Source organism: Hylobates moloch, unplaced genomic scaffold (assembly GCF_009828535.3).
Source record: "Hylobates moloch isolate HMO894 unplaced genomic scaffold, HMol_V3 SCAFFOLD_3, whole genome shotgun sequence".
NCBI lineage: Eukaryota > Metazoa > Chordata > Mammalia > Primates > Hylobatidae > Hylobates > Hylobates moloch.
Genome location: NW_026652278.1, coordinates 53414950 through 53438352, shown reverse-complemented (window position 1 = coordinate 53438352; position 23403 = coordinate 53414950). Strand labels below are relative to the sequence as shown.

Genomic DNA, 23403 nt, shown 5'->3' with positions numbered 1-23403 from the left:
GAATAAATTTTAGACATCATGACCCCTTTTCCCTAAATAATTGTGTATATTGCATAAAAATAAGACAATTTTCTCACCTAACCATAGTAAAATTACAGAATTCAGAGTATTTAGCATTTGGCTTTTGCCATTATTCCAATAATATCATTTACAGCACTTTCCTTCATCCAGGATCACACATTGCATTTCGTTGTTATGATTCTTTAGTTTCCTGTTACTGGGAGCACTTCTTTCTTCTTTCTGTATCTCTCATAGCCATGAAATTTTTGAAGAGTATAGGTGTACGACATTTTAGAATGTCCTTTAAATTCAGTTTGTCTAATTGTTTTGTCATGATTATATTCAGATTATGCGTTTTTGGTAAGAATATTATATGACTATGTCATGTCCTCAAAGCATATCATAAGACATAGGATGTCAGTTGCATTATTGGTGATGTAACTTTGATCACCTGGTTAAGTGATTTCTGCCAGGTTTTTCCACATGAAAGTTATCATTTTTGCCGTTAAGTAATTTGAGAGGGATATTTTGAGACTGTTAGATATTCTGTTCCTCATGAAACTTTACCTTGATTGATAATATTTGACAGACTCACATAGTACTATGATAATTGCAAAATAGTAATATTCTAACTATCATTCCTGTTACATTTGTTTTTGTTTTTTGAGACAGGTTCTTGCTCTGTTACCCAGGCTCAAGTGCAGTGGTGCAGTCATGGCTCACTGCAACCTCCGCCTGCCAGGCTCAAGTGATCCTCCCACCGAAGCCTCCTGAGTAGCTGGGACTATAGGCATGCGCCATCATGCCTGGCTAATTTTTTTTTTTTTTTTCCATGTAGAGATGGGATTTTACCATGCTGGCCAGGCTGGTCTTGAACTCCTGAGCTCATGTGATCCACCCACCTCAGACTGTCAAAGTGCTGACATTATAGGCGTGAGCCATTCTGCCCAGCCCTCATTCCTATTACATTTATTAGTTGGCATTCTATGTTAAGGAATAGATTTCCCTCCTCATTCATTCATTCATTCATTCATTCATTATTAAGGTGGATTTTTTCAAATTTCAGTGGATAGATATTATCCATTATTGTTGCTGCTTGATGTTATGGTTGTCTCAGATTTGAGCAATGGGAACTTCAAGCTGGCTCCTGTGTCTTTTTGATATTTCCTGTTTTTTCTTTTAAAGCATTTTTTAACTTTCTGGCATAAAAAGATATTCCACATTCCTTTTGTGTTTTCCCTGTCTCAGCCCTGAAATGAGCCATTTTTCTTCAAGAAACCCTTGTTCCTTTAGGGGTAAATGGTATTTAGAAACTATGGTCTGGCCACTAGGTGTGCTCATGGTTCCTTGGGTGTGGTTGCTGTTTGTCCATTCACAGACTGGACTAAGAAATGTATTTCATATTATTAAACATTTGAGTTAATCCCCATACCTATAATTTAAATTCAACACCACAAAGTTCTTTTTTGCCTCCCTCCATTCTGTATTTACATCTCCCTTCTTCCTCAGTGAGAACTCTGTCTCCCCAAAACATCAGTATGTTTATTCATTTTGAAATATTTAAACCAACTTATTTTCCTGGAACAATCTAAAAGAACCACTTTTTAAAATTGCATTGATTTTTCTTCATTGTCCATTTCTTATTTCTTTGATTTTTCATTCCTATCTTTCTATTTATTTGGAATTAATATTTTCTTTTTTCTGACATCTTAAATTGGAGACTTCGTTTTTCTTCTCATTCAAGCATTTAAAACTGCCCATTTCCCTTTAAGTACTAAGCAATATATTAGCTGCATTTCACAAATTTTGATATAGGTTGAGTTTTTATTATAATTTATATTAAAAATTCTTTCTAATTTTCATTGTGAATTTTGATCCATTAATAATTAGAAGGGTGTTGTTTACTTTCCGACTATTTGGTATTTTCTCAAATATCTTATTGTTACTTCCACTGTGGTCAGAGAATATTCCCTATGTGAATATTCTGTGTGATTCCAATCTTGTTAGATTTTAGACTTGTTTTATGGTCCAGCAAATAGTCAATCTTGGTAAATGCTCCATTTATATATTAAAAGAATGTATATTCTGTTGGATATAGCATTCATTCTGCAGGTGTCAGTTTGGTCAACTTGTTTGTTGCTGTTCAAGTTTTATATATCATTACTAATATTCTATTTTTTTTTTTTTTTTTTTTTTGAGATGGAGTCTCACTCTGTCGCCAGGCTGGAGCACAGTGGTGTAGTCTTGGCTTACTGCAACTTCCACCTCCTGGGTTCAAGCAATTCTCTTGCCTCAGCCTCCCAAGTAGCTGGGATTATAGGCACGCACCACCATGCCCAACTAATTTTTGTATTTTTAGTAGAGATGGGGGTTTCACCATGTTGGCCAGGCTGGTCTTGAACTCCTGACCTTGTGATCTGCCCGCTTCAGCCTCCCAAAGTCCTGGGATTACAGGTGTGAGCCACCACGCCCGGCCTATTCTATTTGTTTTATCAATTATTGAGAAAGTAATTGTGGATTTGTCCTTTGTGGATTTGTCTGTCCTTTCAGTTCTGTCAGTTTTTGCTTCATGTATTTTGAACCACCAAATAATTTAGTACACACATATTTAGGATTTTTATATCATCTTAATGAACTGACCTTTTTATTGTTATGAAATGTCTCTCTATGTTTAATGTTCTGTTTCTTGTAGGCTGCTGTCTCTAATACTATGTAGTCTGATATATAATATTACTATATCAGACGTTCTTATGAGCAATAATTGCATGATATATCTTTTCCATTCTTTTTAACTCATTTGTGTCTTTAAAAAGTGTCTAGGGATTTGATATTTTTCAGTCTGTTTCGGATTCTCTGAGCATCTTGGCTGTACATTTTTATGTTTCTTAATACTTTTAGAACATTTCAGCCATTGCCTTGTCAAATATTTTCTCAGTCCCTTTCTCACATTTTAAAAATGTTCTTTATCTTATTACTTTATTTTATTTATTTATTTTTGTTTTTGAGACAGAGTCTTGCTCCATTGCCCAGGCTGGAGTGCAGTGGTGTAATCTCAGCTCACTGCAACCTGTGCTCCCAAGTTCAAGAGATTCTCATACCTCAGCCTCCTGAGTGGCTGGGACTACAGGCACGTGCCACCACGCCCAGCTAATCTTTGTGTTTTTAGTAGAGACAGGGTTTCACCATGTTGGCCAGGCTTGTCTTGAACTCCTGACCTCAGGCGATCAACCCGCCTTGGAGTCCCAAAGTGCTGGGATTACAGGTGTGAGCCACCGGGCCTGGCTGTTGAAATACCCTGTGTTTAATTGAGATTAAACAGAATCTATAATTCTCTTAGTATGTATGTAATGTATATACTTTCTTAGATCACAGGTTTTCTTTTCTAATAATAAAAGCAAATATGTTATTTTCGTTTGTTTTATTCTGTTTGTTTTTAGAAGCAGGGTCTTTTACACTCAGACCAGAGTGTGGTGGTGTGATCATGGCTTACCAGCAGCCTCAACCTCCTGGGCTCAAGTGATCCTCCCATCTCAGCCCCTTAAGTAGCTGAGACCATAGGCATGTGCCAACATGCGTGGCTAATTTTCGTTTATTTTTTGTAGAGACGGGATCTCACTATGTTGCCGAGGCTGGTCTTGAACTCCTTGGCTCAAGTTTTCCTCTTGCCTGTCAGGGGAACCAGCCCCCAATATTTCAATGTAGGTTCTTTTCTATTTTCCCTAAGTGTCAGCCGGTCTGACAAATAAAGAGAAAGAGTACAAAGAGAGAAATTTTACAGCTGGGCCTCTGGGGGTGACATCACGTGTCGGCAGATTCCGTGATGCCCCCCGAACCGCAAAACCAGCAAATTTTTATTAGGGATTTCAAAAGGGGAGGGGGGTATGAACAGGGACTAAATCACAAAGATCGCATGCTTCAAGGGGCAATAAAAGATTACAAGGGCAGAAGGGCAGAGCAAGATCACAAGGCCAGGGCGCAATTAGAATTACTGATGAGGTTCCATGTCCCACTGGGCATGCATTGTCTTGATAAACATCTTAACAGGAAACAGGGTTCAAGAGCAGACAACCGGTCTGACTAGAATTTGCCAGGCTGGAATTTCCTAATCCTAGCAAGCCTGAGGGCGCTGCAGGAGACCAGCGCATATTTCATCCCTTATCTTCAACTGCATAAGACAGACACTCCAGAGGGCCATTTTAGAGACCTCTCCCTGGAAATGCATTCCTTTCCCAGGGGTATTCCTTGCTGAGAAAAGAATTCAGTGCTATTTCTCCTATTCGCTTTCTGTAAGAAGACAAATATGACTCTGTTCTGCCTGGCCCCACAGGCAGTCAGACCTTATTGTTATCTCCCCTGTTCCCTGAAAATTGCTGTTATCCTGTTCTTTTCAAGGTGGCCAGATTTCATAATGTTCAAACACACATGCTTTACAAATAATTTGTGCAGATAACGCAATCATCACAGGGTCCTGAGGCGACATAAATCCTCACCTTATGAAGATGACAGGATTAAGAGATTAAAGTAAAGACAGGCATGGGAAATTATAAGAGTATTGATTGGGGAAGTGATAAATGTCCATGAAATCTTCACAATTTCTGTTCAGAGATTGCAGTAAAGACAGGCATAAGAAATTATAAAAGTATTAATTTGGGGAACTAATAAATGTCCATGAAATCTTCACAATTTGTGTTCTTCTGCTGTGGCTTCAGCCGGTCCCTCCATTTGGGGTCTCTGACTTCCCGGAACACTGTCTCAGCTTTCCAAAGTGTTGGGATTATAGGTGTGAGCCACCACACCTGGCCAATATAGGTTTATCATAGAAAATTCCAGGAGAAATTTACAAAAAAGAAAAAAAAAAGAAATATAAATTACCTAGAGGGTGATATCATCAAGATGGCAGAATAGAAGATCCCCCTAGCATCACTGCTTTCATAAAAATACAATTAGAAACCATTCAAAGACGAGCACCAGCCTGAATACACCAGAGCCCAGGGGAGAATCAGAGAAATCCCCTGTATCCACAGACCTGAGAGAAACCTTGACTGATAAGAGAAATCATTTCAGACTGTGTCACCACCCCCTCCCCCAAACTGGCATAACACCACTCACAGAAAATTTCCCTAGACCCGTGGTTTCTGAGGTGAGAGGAGAGAATTGGAGGTAGATGTTTGATTTTCTCACTGGTCTGGGAATCTTCATGGAAAGCCCACTCCAGCTCCATGTCACAGGAACCACTGGAAATGCCAGAAGGGCTGAACCAACTGGAGTGTATTGGGAACAAAAGTGGGTCAGTGATTGCAGTGACAGGTGTGTGGATCTTTGTGGCTACTCAGTGGGAAACCGTGTTGAAGAGACTGGCTGATGCCATACAGCTGTAGGGGGACAGTCTGTGGGACAGCCTGAATCCCAGGCTTTCCACAAAGCCCAGGTGCTTGCATGGAACCTTCCCTGGATAGAAACAACTAACAGCCATGATTAAGTTCCAGTGCCCACTTAAGTTTTCCCCAGTTTGGGAAACAGTGGTAGGGCCGCAATGTAGTTCTGTGTCAGTGTTTAAGCTTTGGTGCTCACTGTAAGTCTTCCCTAGAGTGGGAAACAATGGCAGGGCAGTGATTTCATCCTGCAACAGCATTTATGCTTTGATGTTCACTATGTCTTCCCCCAGAATAGGAAACAATGACAGGGCAATGAATTAGTTCTAGTGCAGGGTTTTAGTTCCAGTACTTACTATAAGTCATCCACTGAACAGGAAGAAACAACAAGCCATGTTTAAGTTCTGATACTAAAACGTAAAGGTCTGACACCAATAAAGGACACCTGCAAAAACTAGAAGAGGTAACTGTCTCTTCAAATGTGCAGGCATCAACATAAAGATGCAAGGATTGTGAAAATCCAACAAAGTATACCACTAAAAGAAACCAATTCAACTCCAGTAATGAACTAGAAGAATTGAAGATCTACAAGGTTTTTGAAAGAGAATTTAGAATTTTTTTTTGAAGAAGTTCAGGGAATCACAAAATATGGATAGAAATCTAAATGAAATTTGGAAAACACTCCATAAACAAAATGAGAACTTTGACAAAAAATAGAAGTGATTTTTTAAAAAAGAGAGAGATCCTATAAATGAAGAGTACCATAACTGAATGGAAAAACTCATTAGAAAGTTTCGACAGCAAACTTGATCAAACAGAGGAAAGAATTACTGAGCTTGAGGGTAGAAGCTATGAAGTTACCTAAACAGAGGAGCAAAAAGAAAAGAATAAAGAAGGAAGAGGGCCTGCAAGAATTAGGAGACATCAATAAGGGAAGCAACCTCTGATAATTAAATTTTTTTTTTTTTTTTTTTTTGAGACGGAGTCTCACTCTGTTGCCCAGGCTGGAGTGCAGTGGTGCAATCTCGGCTCACTGCAAGCTCCACCTCCCGGGTTCACGCCATTCTCCTGCCTCAGCCTCTCCGAGTAGCTGGGACTACAGGCGCCCGCCACCACACCCAGCTAATTTTTTGTATTTTTAGTAGAAACGGGGTTTCACCGTGGTCTCGATCTCCTGACCTCGTGATCCGCCCGCCTCGGCCTCCCAGAGTGCTGGGATTACAAGCGTGAGCCACCGTGCCCGGCCGATAATTGGAATTTTTAAAGGAGATGAGAGTGAAAAAGGCCTAGAAGGTATATTTAAGGAAATAATGGCTGAAAATTTCCAAAATCTGAGGGAAGATGACAACATCTAGGTAAAGGAAGCTCAGAGATTACCATTCAAATTCAACCTAGAGACGGAATTCCCCAAGGCACATTATAATCAAATTAGCAAAAATCAAAGACAAAGAAAAAATACTCAAAACATCAAGAGAAAGGAAACATATCTCAGTCAATGGAGCCCCAGTATGGCTTTCAGTGGATTCCTCAGCAGAAACCCTGAAGGCCAGGAGAGACTGGAATGCTATATTCAAAGGAAGGGAGGGAGGGAGAGAGGAAGGGAAATTGTCCACCAAGAATATTGTACCCAGTAAAGCTATTTTTTTCTTTTTTCTTTTTTGGAGATGGAGTCTTACTGTGTCGCTAAGGCTGGAGTGCAGTGGTGTGATGGCTCACTGCAGCCTCCACATCCTGGGTTCAAGTATTCTCCTGCCTCAGCCTCCCGAGTAGGTGGGACTACAGGTGCATGCCGCCATGTCCAGCTAATTTTTTGTATTTTAGTAGAGACAGGGTTTCACTGTGTTGCCCAGGCTGGTCTCGAACTCCTGAAACTCCTGAGCTCAGTCAGTCTGCCTGCCTCCTCCTCCCAAAGTGCTAGGATTACAGGCTTGAGCTACTGTGCCTGGCCCAGTAAAGCTATTTTTCAAACACAAAGGAAGGATAAAGACATTTCCAGACAAACAAAAGTTGAGGGAGTTCATCAATGCCAGACCTGTTTTACAAGAACTGTGTATCAGTCTGTTCTCACGCTGCTAATAAAGACATACCTGACACTGGATAATTTATAAAGGAAGGAGATTTAATTGACTCACAGTTCCACATGGCTCGGGAGGCCTTACAATCATGGCAGAAGGTGAATGAGGAGCAAAGTCATATCTTACATAGCGGCACGCAAGACAGCTTGTGCAGTGGAACTTCCATTTATAAAACTATCAGAGACTTATTCACTACCAAAAGAACAGTATGGGGGAATCCACCCCCATGATTTAATTATCTCCACCTGGCTTTGCCCTTGACATATGAGGATTACTACAATTCAAGGTAAGATTTGGGCGGGGACACAGCCAAACCATATCAGACTGCTAGAGTTCTTCAGTCTGAAGGAAATAGATGCTAAGATGTAACAAGAAAACATCTGAAGTTAAAAAACTCATGGATAAGTCCGGGCACAGTGGCTCATGCCTGTAATCTTAGCACTTTGGGAGGCTGAGGTGGGTGGATCACCTGAGGTCAGGAGTTTGCGACCAGCCTGGCCAACACGGTGAAACCCCATCTCTACTAAAAATACAAAAATTACCCAGGCGGGTGATGGGTGCCCTGTAATCCCAGCTATACAGGCAGCTGAGGCAGGAGAATCACTTGAACCCGGAAGGCGGAGGTTGCAGTGAGCCGAGATCGCACCGTTACACTGCAGCCTGGGTGACAGAAGGTGACTCCATCTCAAAAAAAAAAAAGAAAGAAAACTCTTGGATAAAAGTAGAACAACTTAACTAGTTGGTATTATGCTTATTATCTGTGTGATGAAATAATCTGTACACCAAACTTTCATGACATACAATTTACCTACAGAACAAACATGCACATGGACCCCTGAGCCTAAAAGAAAACCTTAAAAAAAAAAAAAAAAAAAGTCAAATTCAGAATACTCTTAATACTGTAATTATGGTAAGTAAAACAACTTATATCTTAAAGATGAAGACTAAAAGACAAAACTCTTAATAACTCCACAATTGGTTAAGAGGCAATATAAAAAGGTATAAATTGAAACATGAAAGTCAAAGTACAGGGGGTGATATGGTGTTAAAGTATAGGGTTTGTTTTTGATACTTGACAGTCCACGTTGAGTTGTTATCAGTTTAAAATAACCTGTTGTACCTACAAGATGTTTTTTATAAGCCTTGTAACCACAAACCAAAAACTGTAAGAGAGACACTAAAAATAAATGGCATAGAATCAAAACATACTACTAGAAAAAAATCCTTAACTACAAAGGAAGACAGTAAGTGGAAAAAAGTAAGAAAATATCTATAAAACAACCACAAAACAACTAACAAAATGGCAGTAGTAAACCCTTACCTATCATACCTTGAGTGTAAGTGTATTAAATTCCCCAATTAAAAGACATAGAGTTGCTGACTGGATAATAAAACAAGACCCAACTATATGGTGCAAGAAACTCACTTTACCTTTAGAGACATGCACAGATTGAAAGTAAAGGGATGGAAAGATTCCATGCAAATGCAAACCAAAAGAGAGCTGGAGTAGCTATGGTTGTATCAGATAAAATAAACTTTGTCAACAGTGTTACAGAGGACAAAGGAGGCCATTTGTTACATAATGGTGAAGGAGTCAGTAGTACGGCAAGAGGATATAGCAATTGTAAATGTGTATGTACTCAACACTGGAGCACCCAAGTATATAAAACATATTAATGGACCTAAAGGGAGAAATTGACTGTAATAGAATAATAGTAGGAGACTTCAACAGCCCACTTTTGGCAATGGACACATGATCCAGATAGAAAAATCCGCAGTCTTCAGAGTTAAATTGGACTGTAAGCCAAATGGACCCAGCAGACATTTACAGAATATTGCAGTAAACAGTTGCAGAATACACATTTTTTTCAACAGCACATGGGGCATTCTCCAGGATAAATCATATGTTAGGTCCCAAAGCAAGTCTTAACAAATTTTAAAAAATAATATCAACTATCCTTTCTGACCACACAGAATAAACCCAGAAACCAATAATAGAAGGAATGATGGAAATGGTACAAATTTATGGGAATTAAACAACATGCTCCTGAACAATGAATGGAGTCAATTAGGAAAATAAATTATAAAATTCCTTCAGACAAATGACAATGGAAACAGCATCCCAACACATGGGATGCAAGAAAAGCAGTTCTTTGAGGGAAGTTTATAGCAATAAACACTGATGTCAGAATGTAGAAAGACTTCAAATAACCTAATGATGCATCTTAAGGAGTTAGAGCAAGAACAAACCAAAACCAAAATTAGTAGAAGTGAAATAGACGAAAAGTCTCTAAGGATGGTTTGACATACTATGGCAAGTCAAGAAACATGATACATCACATTCACAGAATAAAGAACAGAAATTGTATAATTATTTCAATAGATGCTGAAAAAGATTTGATAAAATTCAACATCACTTCCTGATAAAAATTCTCACCGAACTGTGTATAGAAGGAACGTACTTCAGAACAATAAAGGCCATTTGTGAAAACTCACATCTAATATAATACTGAATTGGGAAAAAGTGAAGCCCTTCTTCGGAGATCTTAGACGAAGACAAGGATGCTCCTTTTCACCACTCCTATTTGACGTAGGAGTGGAAGTCTTAGAGCAACTAGTCTAGAGAAGGAAATAAGAAAGGAAGAAGTCAAATTATACTTGTTTGCAGACAACATGATTTTATATTTATAAAAATCTAAAGACTCCACCAAAATACTGTTAGAGCTGATGAAGGAATTCAGCAAGGCTGCAAGATACAAAGTCAACATACAAAAATCTGCATTTCTATACATCGGCAGTGAACAATCTGAAAAAAGAAACTAAAAAAGCAATCTCATTTACAATAGTTAACAACAACAAAAACCCTAGGAAAAAATTTAACCAAAAAAGTGAAATATCTTTACAATAAAAACTATAAAACACTGCTGAAAGAATTGAAGAAGACACACAATATGAAAAGATATGTTCATGGATTGGAAGAATTAATATTAAAATGTTCGTACTACCCAAAGCAGTCTACAGAGTCGATGTAATCCCTATCAAATCACCAAAGACATTCATCAGAGAAATAGAAAAAAGTCCTAAATTTGTATGGAACCACAAAAGACCTCAAATACCCAAAGAAATCCTGAGCAAAAAGAATTTAGCTGGAGGCATCATACTACCTGGCTTCAAAATTTACCACATAGCTCTAATATCCAAAACACTATGGCACTGACATGAAAACAGACACATAGTCTAATGGAACATAATAGCGAACCTGGAAAGAAATTCACACGTTTCCAGCCAACTGATTTTTGGCAAAGGTGCCAAGCCTTTGTATGTTGAGTACATACATTGGGGAAGGGATGGTGTCTTCAATAAATGGGGTGGGAAAACTGGATATCCATAAGCAGAAAAATGAAACTAGATCTCTATCCCTTACCATATATAAAAAAACTATGTGTTTGATTGGATTGGATGTAAAACATGAAACTACTAGAATAAAATACTGAAGAAATTCTTTGGGACAATGGTCTGGGCAAAGATTTTCTGGGCAAGACCTCAGAAGGACAGGCAACAAAAGCAAACATACAAATGGGGTTCCATCAAGCCAAAAAGCTTATGCACTACAAAGGAAACAATCAACAGAGTGACAGCCTATAGAATGGGAGAAAATATTTGCAGACTATCCATGTGAGAACAGATTAATAAGCAGAATGCATAAAGAACTCAACCAACTCAACAGCAAAAATAATCCAATTAAAACTGGGCAAAGAATCTGAATAGACATCTCTCAAAAGTGGACATACAAATGACCAGTTGGGGTATGAAAAACTGCTCAACATCACTAATCATAAGAGAAAAGCAAATCTAAAAAACAATGAGATATTATCTCATGCTAGTTAAAATGGCTATTATTAAAACGTCAAACTGAGCATGGTGGCTTATGCTTATAATCCCAGCCCTGGGAGGCTGGGGTGGGAGGATTGCTTGAACCCAGAGATTGGAGGCTGCAGTGAGCTATGATTGTGCCACTGCACTCCAGCCTGTGTTACAGAGTGAGACCCTATCTCAAAAACAACAACAACATATACATTTTTTTAAAACAGTAAAAGAATAGCAGATGCTGGCAAGGATGTGGAGAAAGAGAACACTACTACACAGTTGTTAGGTATGTAAATTAGTATGGCCACTTTGGGAAATAGTATGGAAGTTCCTCAAAAAACTAAAAATAAATCTACCATATGATCCAGCATTCCCACTTGTGAATATATATCCAAAAGAAATCAGTATGTTGAAGAGATATCTGTACTCGCATGTTTATTGTAGCTCTATTCACAATAGCCAAGATGTAGAATCAACCTACGTGTCCACAACAGATGGATAAAAAGAAAATGTGATTCATAATGGAATATTATTCAGCCATAGAAAAGAATGAAATCCTGTCATTTGCAGCAACGTGGATGGAATTGGAGCTCATTATATGAAGTGAAATAAACCAGGCATGGAAAGACAAATAACACATGATCTCATTCAGATGAGGGAGCTAAAAACATTGATCTCATGGTGGTAGAGAGTAGGATGATGGTTGCCAGAAGCTGGGAAAGGTTGTTGGGAGGAATGAAGAGAGGTTGTTTAACGGGTGCAAAAATACACTTAGAAGGAATAAGTTCTAGTGTTTAATAGCATGATAGGGTGATTATAGTTCATAAAAATGTGTATTTCAAAATAGCTAGAAGAGAATATTTGATATGTTCCCGACACAAATAAATTATGTGTTTGAAGTGATGGATACGCTGATTGCCCTTATTTGATCATTACACATTGTAAGCACATATCAAAATACATATATGTGCACACACATAAATATGTACAGTTATGTATCAAAAAAACAAATATTTAGAAAGTGCCTTCTGCAGAGAGAAATTTTAGCGTGCATTTATTTTGAATATTTGTAATCCTGAATATATAACATTTTTAATTTTGTTAAAAAACACATACAGTTTGCCATCTTGGCCATTTTTAAATGTATAGTATTCTTAATTACATGCACATTGATGTGCAACATATCTCTGGGACTTTTTCATCTTCTTTTTTTTTTTTTTTTTGAGACTGAGTCTTGCTCTGTCACCCAGGCTGGAGTGCAGTGGCATGATCTCAGCTCACTGCAGCCTCCGCCTCCTGGGTTCAAGTGATTGTCCTACCCCAGCCTCCCGAGTAGTTGGGATTACAGGCATGTGCTACCACCCCTGACTAATTTTTGTGCTTTTAGTAGAGACGGGGTTCCACCATGAAGGCCAGGATGGTTTTGAACTCCTGACCTCGTGATCCGGCTGCCTCGGCCTCCCAAAGTGCTGGGATTGTAGGCACGAGCCACTATTGTCTAGCCTACTTTTTCATCTTTTAAAACTCATGCCCACTGAACAACAACTCCTCTTTTCTCCCTTCTCCTGGTCCCTGGCAGCTATCATTCTATTTTCTGTTTTATAAGAATTTAACTGCTTTAAATATCTCATATAAGTGTAATGATGTAGTATTTATCTTTTTGTTACACTGGCTTATTTCACTTAGCATAATGTCTTTAAGTTTCATCCATGCTTTAGCATAAGACAGAATTTTCTTTTTTTTAAAGGCAGTGACATTCTATTGTATACATATACAATGTATATCCATACATGCAATGCATATGCATGTATACATACAAAATAATGAATGACATTCTATTGTATGCCTATACCACTTTTTTTTTTTTTTTTTAACCACTCAGACTGCGTTCTCTCCCTCTTACTCTCCAAGCCGGAGAGAAGAACGGTCATCAATGGCTGACGGCAGTTGCACCCGAGCAACGCCAGAAGCCGGCTTCACGCTCAGAAGAGAATGCTACATCTCCTCCTTGTGGCTTTCGGTGCTCTACACGTTCAGAGAAACTTCTCTAGTAACATACTATAGAAATGATCCCTGAAAGTATAGTCTTATATACCACTTTTTTTAACCCTTTAATTTGTCAGTGGACATAGAAGTTGCTTCCACTTCTCAGCTATTGTAAATAATGTTATAATCAACATGGGTGTGCCTTTCTCTGATTTTTTTCCTAGGATAGTGTATTAGTTCATTTTCACACTGCTATAAAGAACTACCTGAGACGTAATTTATGAAGAAAAGAGGTTTAATTGACTCAGTCCCACTGACTGTAGAGGAGGCATGGCGGGGAGGCCTCAGGAAACTTTCAATCATGGTGGAAGGCAAGCACCTTCTTTACATGGCAGAGTAGGAGGGAGAGAGAGAGAGAGAAGGGGGAAGTGCTACACACTTTCAAACTACCAGATCTTATGAGAACTCACTATCATGAGAACAGCAAGGGGGATATTTGCCCCCATGATCCAGTCACCTCCCAAGTCCCTCCCACAACACAGGGGATTACAATTCAACATGAGATCTGGGTGGGCATACAGAACCAAACCATATCAGATAGTTATCATAGACTGTTTGATATTATTCTATAGATCTGGGATGCTTTCTTCTGATTTCTCCTTCATTTTTATTTTTTCTCCCTTTGTGTTTCAATTTGTATAATTTCTATTTACCTGACACCAAATTTACTGATTTTCTCCTTGGTTGATTTGAGTATAGTGATGAGCCTATAGAAAGCTTTCTTCATCTCTGTTATACCATGTATTTTATTTCTACTATTTCCATTAAGCTCTTAAAGTTTCTCTCTGATGGACGCACTTTTCTTTTTTTTTTTTTTTTGAGATGGAGACTCGCTCTGTCGCCCAGGCTGGAGTGCAGTGGCGCCATCTCGACTCACTGCAACCCCCGCCGCCCCGGTTCACGCCATTCTCCTGCCTCAGCCTCCCGAGTAGCTGGGACTACAGGCATCCGCCACAACGCCCGGCTAATTTTTTTATATATTTTTAGTGGAGACGGGGTTTCACCGTGTTAGCCAGGATGATCTCGATCTCCTTACCTCGTGATGTCTTTTCATCCATGTTGTGTACTTTTTCTATTACAGCTTTAACATATTAATTGTGGTTAAGTTCCCCTGATTATTTTAACATCACTGTCATTTCTGATACTGGTCTGTATTTTGCTGTATCTCTTGATGGTATTATTTTCCTTGCTTTTTTATCTGTTGTAATTTTTATTAAATTCTGGTGGGCATCATGTGTAGGACTGTAGCAAACTGAAGCCAACAGTATTTGTTAGTGAAATGAATATACTTCTTCTGCTTGACTGGTAATGTTGGTGATTTGAACCAGTCTAATGAGGAGTTGAGATAAATGTAAGTATTGTTGTTATAGTTGGTTTCTGTTATGGAATGAGTGTTTGTGTCCTTTAAAATTCATATGTTGAAGCCCCCCTCCCCTGTAAATGTAACCATATTTGGAGATTGCACCTTTATGGAGGTAATTAAGGTTAAATGAGGTCATAAGGGTTAAGTCTTAAACCAACAGAATGTATCATTATAAGAAAAGGCACTAGAGAGTTAGCTGTCTGCCATATGAGAACACAGTGAGAAGGTGACCTTCTACAAGCTAAGAGGGTCCATACTAGGAACCAAATCTCCCAGCACCTTGGTCTGGGACTTCAAGCCTTCAGAAATATGGAAAAATAAATTTCTATGGTTTAAGCTGCTCAGTCTATGGCATTTTGTTATGCAAACCCCGGCTGACTAAAATACTGTCAGTGCACCACAGATTTGAAATTCTGCTAGTGTCATCTTTTGTTTAGGGTGGGTCTGATTTGCCAGAGGATTTTTCTCAGTATTCCTGTTTAACTGTCTACTTTAGGTCTTCTTCTTTGTGCACCTAGGCCTCAGAGGTGGTTTTCACTATGTTCGTGCCCCTCCCGCAAATGTAGATTACTATTATTTTTTACTTAGTGATAGCTACCCTGGTGCTAGGCTGCAGAGGTATCCTCTATTGTCTTGGCCCAGATTCAATGTTAGGTAGGCTCTGTGATCCTAAGTTTTGGGGAATGGGACTTGTTCAGGGATCCTGCCCCTCTTTCCTGTAGAAGTCAGACTGCCTTGTGCCTTCAGCAAATCGTTTGCATGAGTTTCCTTCCCACCCCCAGCAGCAGGAGACCTCTAAAGTTAGGACTGCATATGATTTCCTGTCTTCCTTCACCCTCCCAGGGTTAGAGAATATTTTTCTTTGTTCTTCTGCCATCCACAATGGCTTGTCACCTGTTTCTTGGGGACAACATGATTTGCTGCTCTTACCTCAAAAACTTAAGACTTTTGATCCAGAGGGGAAAAGGGTCTTTTTTAGTAGTGGTGCTTCACTTCCTTAATGCCTGTACCTCTGATGGTCACTTTTTCTGGCTTTCTGCCTCTCTCCAGTCTTTTTCTTGACAGCCTGGAAGAAAATGTTGCAAGTGTTTGCAACTTCTATACCCTTACTGGAATCTACACTTTGCCATTAGCTATTTATTAAAAATTTTAGCTGTGTTATTCTAACCCCCTTGTAAGATAACCCCACCTTCCCATTCCGCTCCATGCGTGAGCCAGTGCTCTCATTTGTCTTTTTTTTTTTTTCGTGGTGTATGTCTTCCTTTAGATTTCAGGTTTGTTGCTTATTATCTCAACACTTTGATGTTTTCATGAAAAGTTACGATTTTGTAGATTATCTAGCTTTTTCTTGCTTTTAGGTGGGAGCAATGCTTCTTCCAGCTTTCTGTATCCTAGGTGGAAACTTGAAAGCCCAGAATTTTTTCTCTGGCCCATTCTCTTTTCTCTTTATGGGACCCCAACTATACATTTGTTAAAAACTCTTGGTATTTATTACCTTATGGGTTTCTAATGCTCTATACATTTTTTTTCTTTTTAGATACTTTTCTGTATTTTCTTTAATTTAGATATTTTGTATTGGTCTTTCTGGATGTTCATTGCTCTTCTGTGTTTGCTTATCTGTTGATTAAATCCCATTAATTAAATTTTTTATTTCAGATACTGTGCCTTTTCAGTTTTAGAGTTTTTTTCATAGTTTATCTCCTGAAATACCTAATCTCTTTAGCATTTACGTTCATCTTTTTCTATAGTTTCTTTAGCATATTTATACTTTTTGTTTTAACATGCTTGCTTGCTAATTACAATGACTTGGTCATCTGTGTGTCATCTCCTATTATGTTTTCTCTTGATTGTGCTCCATGTTTTCCTGATATTTTGAGTATGTGTCATAATTTTTTCTTGAATCTAGGGCATTTTATTTAAAGAACAGTGGGAAGTGATGTGTACTATTTTTTGTTTTGTTTTGATCCCCCATGCAATACATGCCCTTTCCTGTGTTTAGGGTAAGGGACTGAGTTTAGTTGAGCTAGTGCTAGGCTGCAGTCTCAGATTCAGTGTATCTGTTATTGGCTCAGCATTCCAAGGTGCCTCCTTTTTTATCTTGACAGTTTTTGAGCTGGGGATGGGGATTTGGTTGCAGGCTCAGATACTGTTGGTTTACTGAGAATGCCGAGATTACCACCTTCTGTCTTCTCAAACGAGAAGGGTTATGTTGCAGGGTGAGTAATATGGGAGACATATTGGACGAAGCAATCTCTTTTTGTGTTGGGATTATTACAGTCTGTAATCCATCCTGCTATCCCACACTGTTGTCTACGGCTTGGCCGATTACTGCTTGCCTGATAAAATGTATTTGTCTAATGGGAAGATCACCTGTATCTAGACCAAGGTGTTTGCTCCAAGGCAGAGAAGCTGTCATGGTTCTCTGCTTACTTATGAAAGTTCAATTTTTATTTTCCTCTGGAATTCTATTCATCAAAGCTTCTTTACTCATTTTAAGCCCCACAGAAAATGTTATAACCATGGGAATAAAGGCCTTTCTTGTGCTCCATCTGAACCTTTAGGAACAGAATTCTTCTTCAGAAATTTTTAGTTATATTGGACTACTCTTTGAAGTCTTTTGACTGTTTACCAACCAGTCTTATACAGAAAGATTAATGTTTACCTTCCTTCTATATCTAGGCCTTTTTAAAATTTTAAACAAATATTTTTAGAGAGGGGCTTTTGCTCTGTCGCCCAGGTTGAAGTGCAGTGGCCTGATCATAGCTAATTGCAGCCTCAAACTCCTGGGCTCAAGCCATCTTCCCACCTCATTCTCCTGAGTAGCTGGGACTATAGACACATGCCACCATGCCAGCTAATTTTCTTTTTTAAATGTTTTCTAGAAACAGGGTCTACTATGTTACCCAGACTCATCTCAAACTCTTCCAGCCACAGACTACCAAAGTGCTGGAATTACAGGTGTGAGCCAGCATGCCTGGCCTATATCTAAGTCTTAAGATTAAAAAAAAAAAACCTTGATTTCTGTATCTCTTGAGACTTTCTGCTTCTGTTGGCTGAATTCTGCATTTTTGCCATTATTAAAAATTCTAGATCCTTTTGTAGTTCATAAGCACAGTGATTGAGTTTTCATGCTCATGTGTGAGATACGCCTCACTCCAATCTTGTTACAGTGTTAGCACATTACCTATCTGACAGAAAGAAAAAAATTCCTAACACTTGGCAAAAAGAAAAGGAAACTCAAGTGGCATATTTTATCAAAATTCTAAATATGTTTATTTGAGCCATATTCTAGCTAGCGTGATTTTATAAAATCTCAATACATCAAAATTTAAGATTTTAACATATAAATTTGGAATGAGTCTTCATGGTATAGGGGTAGGACCAGTGTGGTATATATATGGTGACTTTATAAAAAGTCTCCCTCTTTGAATGGACAGATTATAAAAAGGTGCCCTTTCCTGCTCTAGGCTTGTTGCCTGATTTCAGCCCTCACTTTACCCATTGGCTAGATGCCCTGGTACTATCTATACAATTGTATACAGTGCATTTGAATCAGCAAATATTTTAGTTGCTTTTAGACAAGAGAGACTTATAAAAAATTACCAAGTAGGAAATTCATATATCGCCACTGTTAACACATATGTTCTTTTCTGGTTTTAAAAGTGGGGTCAATTCATGCTATTGCTTTTAACTTGCTTCTTATAACTATAACATCTTATAGAAAGCCTATTACTGAGGAATTTCTATATAAATTGACACGTATATTCTATGTATTATAAAGCCTGAGGGTGCCAAAAGAGGTAGTGGTTGGAGACACTAAAATGAAGATATTTGGAATTTGTGTTCTGGTGCTTTGCTGTAGTAAATACTGAAACATGTTGGTTGAATGTTAAAATTTCTGAAATAAGTAAAAGTAAACTCTTAAGTTTAATGGAAGTAGTTTACCTGTCACTTCAGGAACAAATCTATTTAATGAAGCAAGGTTTACTATTATTAAAGCATTAAAAAATTTCTGATTTTTGTTCCATAGGTATACTGCAACATCCAGATGGCACAGTTTTGAAACAGTTACAACCACCTCCAAGGGGCCCAAGAGAGCTGGAATTCTATAATATGGTAAGTGAGGTAAGATTTGTTTTGTTGTCTTCAAAGTGTTTTTCAGAGTTTTCTGGTGGTGACTCACAGTAAGACATATTTGACAGCATAGTCACTGTGTGTATGTAACGGAAACAAAAGCTTCATGGAAAGCAGTGCTTATCTTTACTGTGTGTGATGCAGTCTGGTATTTTCTATTCTATTTCAATTCTTAGATTCTTCTTCTGTGTTTATGGTAGAAACTTCTTCTCAGGTTAAGGAAATTAAAATTACCCTCTGTGTGAGGCAACATTTTGTCAAGGAACAAGTGGTATGCTCTGTTGGTTTCATAAAGGGACTATTTACAAATGTAGCGTTAGAGCTTATGGCAACCTGTAAGAGATGTCATAATGTTATACCATCCCTGGGCCTGAAGTGGAGAGAGTGGTTCCTGGAGCCTAGGGAAGGTAACTTTATGAGAAGACATGACCTGTTAAGGAGGGAGCTAGAAAAGTAAATAACTGACCTCAACTCTTCTCATACCCTCCATTCTCTTGTTTGTGTCTTCTAAGGGCAAGAGGGCAAGGGATCTCACTGATGCAGTTGATTCAAGTCAGCCTCTTGGGTGGAGAAGGGTGGAATGGGAAAGGGACGATACATAGCATCTTTTCTATTTTGATTTTTTCTTTTTTGAGATAGGGTCTGGCTCTGTTGCCCAGGCTGAAGTGCAGTGGCATGATGTCGATTCATTGCAACCTCTGCCTCCCGGGCTCAAGCTATTCTCCCACCTCAGCCTGTGCCTCCTAACTAGCTGGAACTACAGGTGTGTGCCATGAAGCCCGGCTAATTTTTGTATTTTTTGTAGAGATGGGGTCTCACTGTGTTGTCCAGGCTGGTCTTAAACACTTAAGTTCAAGTTATCCTCTTACCTCAGCATCTCCCCACCCCACCCCAACCTCCCCACAATAGCTGGAACTACAGGCACAGGCCAGCAAGCCTGGCTAATTTTAAAACAGTTTTTTTTTTTGTAGAGATGGGGTTTCACCAGTTGTCCAGGCTGGTCTTGAACTCCTGGGCTCAATAGATCCTTTGCCTCTGCCTCCCAAAGTTCTGTGATTACAGGCATGAGCCACGACACCTGGCCCTTCTAGTTTTCAGAAACAATTTAATGCATGAATGAATATTGAATATTTTCCAGCTGCCTTTTTGATATCTGTTGAAATGATCATATGAGTTTCCTTCTTTAATCTGTTAATATGGTAAAATACAAAAATAGATTTCTGTATTATCACCTTTCATTTCTCGAATAAAACCTACTTAAGTCTTTTTAATTTTTTAATACTATGCATTGCGAGATTTTGCTTGGGAGTGCTTAAGATCTTTTCTAGCTGTGTGCACAAATGAAATTAAACTATTATTTTCTTCACATATTATCTTTATCTGCTTTTGATATGTTTCACTTAGCTTCATAAATGTGTCCAGGAACCTTTTCTTATCTATTTTGTTAAAGAATTTGCATCAGATAAGAGTTTTGTTCTTTAGGTATGGTGGCTCATGCCTATAATCTCAGCACTTTGGGAGGCCAAGACAGGTGGATCGCTTGAGGTCAGGAGTTCAAGATCAGCCTGGTCAACATGGTGAAACCCCGTCTCTACCAAAAAAAACAAAATTAACCCACTGTGGGTGGTGCGTATCTGTAATCCCAGCTACTTGGGAGACTGAGGCAGGAAAATCATTTGAACCCAGGAGGTAGAGGTTGCAGTAAGTCAAGATTGCACCACTGTACTCCAGCCTGGGGGACAGGGTGAGACTCCATCTAAAAAAAAGTTCTTTAAGAGTTTTATTCCTTAAAAGCTTGATAGAACTTACTATAAATTTGTCACAACAGCCTACTGGTTGTCTCTCTCTTTTTCTTTTTTTTGTATTTTTTATTACACTTTAAGTTCTAGGATGCATGTGCACAACGTACAAGTTTGATACATAAGTATACGTGTGCTGCGTTGGTTTGCTGCACCCATCAACTCGTCATTTACATTAGGTATTTCTCATGACGCTATCCCTCCCCAGCCCCGCAACCCCTGATAGGCCCCAGTGTGTGATGTTCCCCTGTGTCCAAGTGATCTCTTTGTTCAGTTCCCACCTATTAGTGAGAACATGCAGTGTTTGGTTTTCTGTCCTGAGAATGATGGTTTCCAGCTTCATCCATGTCCCTGCAAAGGACATGAACTCATTCTTTTTTATGGCTGCATAGTATTCCATGGTGTATATGTGCCACATTTTCTTAATCCAGTCTATCATTGATGGACATTTGGGTTGGTTCCAAGTCTTTGCTATTGTGAATAGTGCTGCAATAAACATACGTGTGCATGTGTCTTTATAGCAGCATGATTTATAATCCTTTGGGTATATACCCAGTAATGGGATTGCTGGGTCAAATGGTAATTCTAGTTCTAGATCCTTGAGGAATTGCCACACTGTCTTCCACATGGTTGAACTAATTTACACTCCCAACAACAGTGTAAAAGCATTCTATTTCTCCACATCCTTTCCAGCATCTGTTTTTTCCTGACTTTTTAATGATTGCCATTCTAACTGGCGTGAGATGGTATCTCATTGTAGTTTTGATTTGCATTGCTCTGATGACCAGTGCTGATGAGCATTTTTTCATGTGTCTGTTGACTGCCTCGATGTCTTCTTTTGAGAAGTGTCTGTTCATATCCTTTGCCCACTTTTTGATGGGGATGTTTGTTTTTTTCTAGTAGATTTATTTGAGTTCTTTGTAGATTCTGGATATTAGCCCTTTGTCAGATGGGTAGATTGCAAAAATTTTCTCCCATTCTGTAGGTTGCCTGTTCATTCTGATGGTAGTTTCTTTTGCCATGCAGAAGCTCTTCAGTTTAATTACATCCCATTTGTCTATTTTGGCTTTTGTTGTCATTGCTTTTGGTGTTTTAGTCATGAAGTCCTTACCAATGCCTATATCCTGAACGGTATTGCATAGGTTTTCTTCTAGGGTTTTTATGGTTCTAGGTCTAACATTTAAGTCTTTAATCCATCTTGAATTAATTTTTGTACAAGGTGTAAGGAAAGGATCCAGTTTCAGCTTTCTACATATGGCTAGAGAGTTTTCCCAGCACCATTTATTAAGTAGGGAATCCTTTCCCCATTTCTTGTTTTTGTCAGGTTTGTCAAAGATCAAATGGTTGTAGATGTGTGGTGTTATTTCTGAGGCCTCTGTTCTGTTCCATTGGTCTATATCTCTGTTTTGGTACCAGTACCATGCTGTTTTGGTTACTGTAGCCTTGAAGTATAGTTTGAAGTCAGGTAGCATAATGGCCCCAGTTTTGTTCTTTTTGCTTAGGATTGTCTTGGCAATGGGGGTTATTTTTTGATTCCATATGAACTTTAAAGTCGTTTTTTCCAATTCTGTGAAGAAAGTCATTTGTAGCTTGATGAGGATGGCATTGAATCTATAAATTACTTTGGGCAGTATGGCTATTTTCACATATTGATTCTTCCTATCCATGAGCATGGAATATTCTTCCCTTTGTTTGTGTCCTCTTTTATTTCACTGAGCGGTGGTTTGTAGTTCTCCTTGAAGAGGTCCTTCACATCCATTGTAAGTTGGATTCCTAGGTATTTTATTCTCTTTGTAGCAATTGTGAATGGGAGTTCACTCATGATTTGGCTCTCTGTTTGTCTGTTAATGGTGTATAGGAATGCTTGTGATTTTTGCACATTAATTTTGTATCCTGAGACTTTGCTGAAGTTGCTTATTAGCTTAAGATTTTGGGGCCGGGCGCTGTGGCTCACGCCTGTAATCCCAGCACTTTGGGAGGCCGAGGTGGGTGGATCACGAGGTCAGGAGATCGAGACCATCCTGGCTAACATGGTGAAACCCCGTCTCTACTAAAAATACAAAAAATTAGCCGGGCGAGGTGGCGGGCGGCTGTAGTCCCAGCTACTTGGGAGGCTGAGGCAGGAGAATGGTGTGAACCCCGGGGGAACCTGCAGTGAGCCAAGATCGCGCCACTGCACTCCAGCCTGGGCAACAGCGAGACTCTGTCTCAAAAAAAAAAAAAAAAAAGATTTTGGGCTGAGACTGTGGGGTTTTCTAAATATACAATCATGTCATCTACAAACAGGGACAATTTGACTTCCTCATTTCCTAACTGAATACCTTTCACTTCTTTCTCCTGCCTGATTGCCCTGGCCAGAACTCCCAACACTATGTTGAATCGAGTGGTGAGAGAGGGCATCCCTGTCTTGTGCCCTCTCTCACCATTCTTTTTTTTTTATACTTTAGGTTTTAGGGTACATGTGCACAATGTGCAGGTTTGTTACATATGTATCCATGTGCCATGTTGATTTCCTGCACCCATTAACTTGTCATTTAGCATTAGGTATATCTCCTAATGCTGTCCCTCCCCACTCCCCGCACCCCACAACAGTCCCCAGAGTGTGATGTTCCCCTTCCTGTGTCCATGAGTTCTCATTGTTCAATTCCCACCTATGAGTGAGAACATGCGGTGTTTGGTTTTTTGTCCTTGTGATAGTTTACTGAGAATGATGTTTTCCAGTTTCATCCATGTCCCTACAAAGGACA

General features: G+C 39.0%; 1 protein-coding gene and 2 non-coding genes across 3 annotated transcripts in view; 2 read left to right on the top strand and 1 right to left on the bottom strand.

The window, feature by feature from the left end:
• IPMK (inositol polyphosphate multikinase) overlaps positions 1 to 23403 on the top strand; it is a 94486-nt gene that overhangs the window by 7348 nt on the left and 63735 nt on the right. The window contains exon 2 of the mRNA XM_032137743.2: positions 18754 to 18839. Within this exon, the coding sequence (XP_031993634.1) occupies positions 18754 to 18839 (86 nt within the window). The remainder of the gene's footprint in view (positions 1 to 18753; positions 18840 to 23403) is intronic.
• LOC116466252 (small nucleolar RNA U3) lies at positions 13188 to 13403 on the bottom strand. Its single transcript, XR_004247472.1, has one exon. It is a non-coding gene; the product is annotated as a small nucleolar RNA U3 (small nucleolar RNA).
• Positions 17814 to 17917, top strand: LOC116466218 (small nucleolar RNA U13). Its single transcript, XR_004247455.1, has one exon. It is a non-coding gene; the product is annotated as a small nucleolar RNA U13 (small nucleolar RNA).